The sequence below is a fragment of the Molothrus aeneus genome, chromosome 16, assembly GCF_037042795.1.
Source record: "Molothrus aeneus isolate 106 chromosome 16, BPBGC_Maene_1.0, whole genome shotgun sequence".
NCBI lineage: Eukaryota > Metazoa > Chordata > Aves > Passeriformes > Icteridae > Molothrus > Molothrus aeneus.
In genome coordinates, this window is record NC_089661.1 from 281,857 (window position 1) to 287,873 (window position 6,017).

Genomic DNA, 6,017 nt, shown 5'->3' on the forward strand with positions numbered 1-6,017 from the left:
TGTCGTTGCCATGTGTAAAATGTTAGGAGTCAGGAAAATGTATCTGGTTAATGTTCTAATACAGAGTGTAAATAACTGAGAATGATCCCTTGGCTTTATTTACACTCATGCAATGAATGGGCTGGAATTACTTTGTCTCCCTTTCTACATTTTTTCTTCTCTCTTGGTAGGTTTGTAGTGGAGTATCCAGAGTTGCACAGTCACATCCCTGCTTGCCATTTCTGGGACCAGAGTGAACCAAGACTTTTTGTATGTGAAGCAATTCCTGAAAAAGGCCTCCAATCTCCAGACCAAAAGAAAATCCAGGCTGAGGGCACAGTATGGTCTTTTTTATTTGTTTTATCTTTTTTTACATGGAGTTCTCCCTGTCCAAGTAGTAAATCCTTTGTGCTTCATTAAAGATGTAGGAATGGGTAGTACATATTACTACATGCAAAAATGAGTAGTGACCCCTGTGTTTGCTGTTTGTGCTTGGGGCAGTCCCTCTATGGCAGCTCTCTGGCTTGGGCCAAGCTTGCATACAGTGAAGAAGAAAAAAGGGGATTTCTTTAGCTGTGATAGAATTTTGGGAATGACCATAATGCAAGCTTCTATCTGGACTGCAGTTTTTCAGGTGACATTATTGGGTGGATGGATAATCTAGAAGTTTGTAATTTAAAAAATTGCTGATTTTTTTATCTTGAGTACACTTTTAGCAGCAAGAATTAACTTGATAGATTAACAGGGACACTATTGTTGAGGTGAACAGAGAAATACGCTCTTCTACCCAGTCCCTCCCATCTTCTGCTTTTCTGGAGAGATATTGTGCATTTTTATGGACTTCCCAAATTATCTGTTATGTTCTTTTTTACATTAGAAAAAAATTTCATTTTTATTCATCAACAATTATCTAATCAAAGATTTCTTTCATCATACAAACAATTCTTCCTTTCTTCCCCTGCTATTCTACTTGTAGTGCTCCTTACCACTTTGTACAGAACTGCCTATCCTGCATAAACATTGCATTGGTTTGACACATCCATTTTAATCTCAAGTTTTTTAATTGTGCCTTATTTTAACTAATCTTATAAAATTAGGTATAGAAAGCTCTTTTTGTCTTTTGTTGGTTAAAATGACCCTAGAAGAATCATGAAAAGATCAAAGTAAAAAGGAGAAATGGGATAGGGATAGGGATGTCTCAAAAGGCCTGGCTAGGGTCTTCTAGCAAAGAGAAGAACAATTGAACCTAATATTACTCAAGTAAAAAACTTAAAAATGCTTGGCTTCTAAGTAAAGTTGAAAAAAAGATATAAAAGGAATGCAACTTCTTGCCCCTTATTCAACAAAACATTTTACTGTCTGCTTATGCCTTAGTAAATGACAAGTCTGATTAACTTCTGCTGGAAATAAATGTTATTTTAACTTGACTCAGGTCAATACTTAAACTGTTAGAGGAACTATTTTTGCATGGATGATATATTTCCTGGGAACTCAAAGCAGTCAGTGAGCTGATAAACTTACAATGGGAATAATATAATGTTTAAAAAAAAAAAAAGTTTTTAAGGCCCCTTCCAACCCCAACCATTCTGTGATTCTCTTATTCTGTGATTCTGTTTCTTTGCCCTGAGCCAGATCTCTCAGAGAGATGCCTGAAGCAGCCATCTGTGCCAGGGGCATTTCTCTTTCTGGTGGGTGAAGCTGGTTGCAGAGGCAGAGGTGGAGGTCCCTGTGCAGGAGGAGCAGTCTGGAATGCAGAGCGAGGTGCTGGCTGCTTGCTGCAGGGAGGAAGAGTGTGGATCTGCCCTCCCAGCAGCTGTGTGTCTGAATGTAGAGGTCATACTATTCTCAAGAGAAGCTTCTGCCAAGTGAATATGGAAAATAAAAACAAAAAGAAGGATATTGCAGCATAAAAATAAAATAGTGCTTCACTTCCCTTTCCAGATGGATGTTTGGATTATATCATTCTTCAGCACTGAAGAGCATGGCCTTTTGCTGCAGGACAGCTTTCCATTGCCTTCATCCTACCAGCTTCTTCTTGGCATAGAGGTGCCACATTATTACTTTGCAAAAAAGGTGAGGTAATCTCTAAGAATTCTTTCCCTTCCCAAAAATTCAGACTTTCCACTGTACAGGGATCAAACTTAACCAAATTGAGTCTGGGGTAGGTAGAGCTATTCCAATGGCAGGGGATGCATCACATGTAGAAATGGCATAAAGATAATTCTGATGCAGATGAACTTAACAGAATTGTGGAATTTGTAGTGAGATGGTTTTTTATGGGTATTGTAAACTGAATGTGATGTACAAGTGTACAAGAAACAGGAATTACCAGGTAATGCAATTGAAAAAGGGATGTGGAAAAAACTCTGCTTTATCTAGTCACTGTTTTTATTGCAAGTACAAGAGGGGTGTGTGTGTGAGATTTATTTAGGCCATATGACAGGACATATCATACTGGCTTTGGCAGAAGCATCCTACTTCCTTGCAGGAATACTTAAGAGAGCAAGAATAGTCATCTTGCACCATCAACAAGTGCCTGTGTGCTGCAAATGCCAAGAATGCAGGCTCAATTCTAAAACTTGATTTCAATCCAAAATTGTTTGCATCTCAGGTAAATAATACCCTACATAATTCCATGCATACTAGGCGAGCTGCAGCCTTTCACCTACAAATTGGTTTCTGGTGAAGAAAACCAATTGGTTTCTGACCTGAGTTTCCTGGTGCTTCTTAGGATGAGGATTTGCTCTGTTCCTGTCTTGTAGGGGGAGTCCAACAGAGCCCATTTACTATACTAATGTATTTAGTTTTGTAAAATCTATGGGAAATTAATATTAAGGAGATTTTCTAATCTCTACTTGTGTAGTTTGGGAGCACTGTTAGACAGGGAGAATGTATCTACTTACAATGTTCAGATTCAGAACAGCACTTTGCAATTGATTTTCTTCAAAGCACTGTCTGTTGTCAATCTTCCTGTGCAGACTGAGCTTTTAGTGTTATACTGTGTTTTACTTTCCTTTTTCCTTTAAATTGAAGGATCAAATGTGGTATGCTGCATTTTCCAATCTTTCTTTTTAACATTTCTCCATCATGTCTCATGCTATTTTACTTTGATATTATTTCTTTTTTTTTTGACTTTGTATGGATTGTTGCTGCCATTAGTTGTGTTTTCGAAGGGGATGTATCTATAAACCTGTAAGTATCTGCATTGCTTTGGTGCTCTTCCTTCATCCTCTGCTCCTCTCTTGCTTCCATTTTCTTGGTAGGTGGTTGTCTCTTTCTGATGATGTCACTTTTTACATCACTTGTATTCATTTGGGAAACCTAATTTAGTAAAAGAGCAGAGTCTGCTGTAAATACAGTAAATCAAGTTGATACAACAAGCCTTGTTGACCAGGTTTCATTCCAGGGTTTCTCCTTGTTCACCATAATGTCTTTACTGTCCTGGTTCCAGAAATTCCTCAAGTTCTAGTCAAACAGATTTGTGCTTTTGATTTCTGTCTTTTACTTTACCCAGCACTTCCATTGTATTATAATATGATACAACTTTTATTAGCTTCTGTATACCTTAAAATTTTGTTATCTTATGTAACTATCCGATTAGGGTAGAGTGTACATGGACTTTGGCGTCCTTCATGACTCAGATGATCTTCCTCTGTGCCTGGCTTGGGAAAGTTTCCTTGTTACACTCTAGACAGATCATTTGACATTGAGGATTGAGACTTTATTGGTTTTCTGCATAATGATTGAATTGCTTTGAGTTGCCTTTCAGTGGGTGGGGAAAGTACCCCTGAAGCTTTAGAACTGCCAATTGTAAGGGGAAGGGTTTGAACCTAAAGTTCAGTATTCATAAGATTTACATGAGGGCAAGGATAAAAGAATTTGGTCTGTATAGTTAACTTTCAGAACAGCAGACTAATATTTGAGAAGAGACTAAACTTGGAGAGAGATGCTTATCTGAAATCTTCAGAAATTTGGGAACTTAACAGTAGCTATTATAATAGTAGTAATATTAATATACATGTTTCTATATATAAAAATAATAATGAATGTAATGAAAGGAGGTTACCTTTCTGTGGTATTTTACCAGTCTCCAGTGATCACTAACATGCTGTGATTGTTCCCTGCAATATGCTAATCTCTTCTATGATATTCCATATTTTGTGGCATTTTCTAGAAAGCTCTGAAGCTTCCCAACTATTGATGCTATTGATTATGGTCCTGCAGATATAAAAAACTTAGACTGCAGTGGGAATAATGCAATTAATTCCATGTACAAAGGAGTAAGTTTCAACGTGCTTGATACGTATGTGACAACCTTCTCCTTTTAGATGGGAGAAGCTGAGAAGGGAGCATCAGAGTCTGGCTCAGGAACAGTCTCTCAGATGGCTGCAAGAAGACCCATGAGAGATTTCACTGGATTGGGAGACTGTGATAAGACCACCCAGGATGCCATGCTGAACTTCAGCTACTATCTCACTGCTGGAGACATGGATGAGGCCTTCAAATCCATCAAGCTGATAAAAAGGTATCAGAACTATTTGCATCTATTTCTTCATGGGTGCAGTTTATTTTTGTTAAAAGTTTGTATGAAGTGTAAATCCTCCTAGATTCTCCTTACCTTTTCCCTCTCTGATTTCATTCTCCCTTTCATTTTTAACCAGATGAAACATCTTTATCTCACAGACATTCTAAGCATTCTCTGCTCATTCTTTGTCTATAATACATTGTGGGTTATTTTTTGCTAAAAAAGAAAGAATTACTGATAACCTGCAACCTTATGCTGTGTCTGAATAGCAAAAATGTCATCACTAGAAGAAAATGAACCTTCACAATTTTATTTATACATCTAAAATAATCACACCAATACTGAGTGTTACAGATTTACCAACCACATAGCTGATTTTTAAATTCACATGTACATTATTATAATATGGATATTGCAATATTAGAGGAAATAATATAATGTCTCTTAAATAGTCCAATATTTTATTTTAAAAACCACTGCATTTAATCATAACGTATTATTTCTGGAATTCTTTTTTTTTCCAGAAAATCAATGCAGACAGGTGAATACTAATCTTAGTTGGTTTTTACAAACCTACTGCTAGAAGAAACTCTTTGTCAGCTTTATGGTATTTCCCCTGACAGTCTAGAGCAGTGCAGTTGTTCTAGAGCATCAGTCTCTGTGGAGTGTTGCTCATTTGGAACATGGTGCAAAGCAGCAGTTGGGGTTGAGTTTCTTATGACATCCAAACTGAGTGCAGAACAGAACTCAAGAGCCAGCTTGATGACCACATTTTAACAAAGTGTAGTAATAGTGATAAAGAAGCAAAGCAGTGTACTCAGCTGGCAGCAACACAATAGTCCTGAGGAATTTGTAACACTCACAGCTCATGGTCCTTGAAACCTATCACTAATTTTGCTTAGAGCAGCATTCTGAGAGTACTTACACACCTGTCATTGCCTCAGGTTCCTGGATCCCATATATTCCTGCATAATAGTTTTTGACGTGTTGTTTTTCTTTCTGAAAATTAGATGCATATGACTTTTGTGAGGCCATGTGCTTCTCAGGGTAAGGCTTATAAACACTATACCTAATTCTAAAGGCATTAATTTTTCACTTCATTATCATATTAAGTTATCAGGCAGGTTGTTTTTAAATCTCAAAGTCCTGAAGTCCTGTATATTTGTCTTATTCTCCAGTCTGGGTGCTTGAGTGGCAGCTCTCTTCTCCAATATTCCCTGTGTTATGTGGCTCTGAGCATTGCTGGGCAGAGCTGGTGTCCTGTCATAGCATTCTAATGCTACTGCAAATGTTATAACTAGCTGGAGAGAAAATAAACCAATTTGGGCTGGAATATTTCTTTCTTGTAATTATTCCCAACAATGTGTTTTAATCACGTATCTGATTCTTAGGGAGTTCTGGTAGCCTCCTGTGGACATTTTCCCTCAATGTAATACTGAAACATTTTTTCAGCAGCATGTGTGGCCTGTTCTAGCTGTGTACCCTTCTCATTTTTAATGTCTGTCTACACATA

General features: G+C 37.5%; 1 protein-coding gene across 2 annotated transcripts in view; it reads left to right on the top strand.

Annotated features, from left to right (window-relative positions):
• IFT140 (intraflagellar transport 140) overlaps positions 1-6,017 on the top strand; it is an 84,633-nt gene that overhangs the window by 35,922 nt on the left and 42,694 nt on the right. For both annotated transcript variants that reach the window (XM_066561165.1, XM_066561164.1), the window contains 3 exons: positions 171-318; positions 1,921-2,052; positions 4,308-4,504. In XM_066561165.1, coding sequence (XP_066417262.1) covers positions 171-318; positions 1,921-2,052; positions 4,308-4,504 — 477 coding nt within the window. The remainder of the gene's footprint in view (positions 1-170; positions 319-1,920; positions 2,053-4,307; positions 4,505-6,017) is intronic.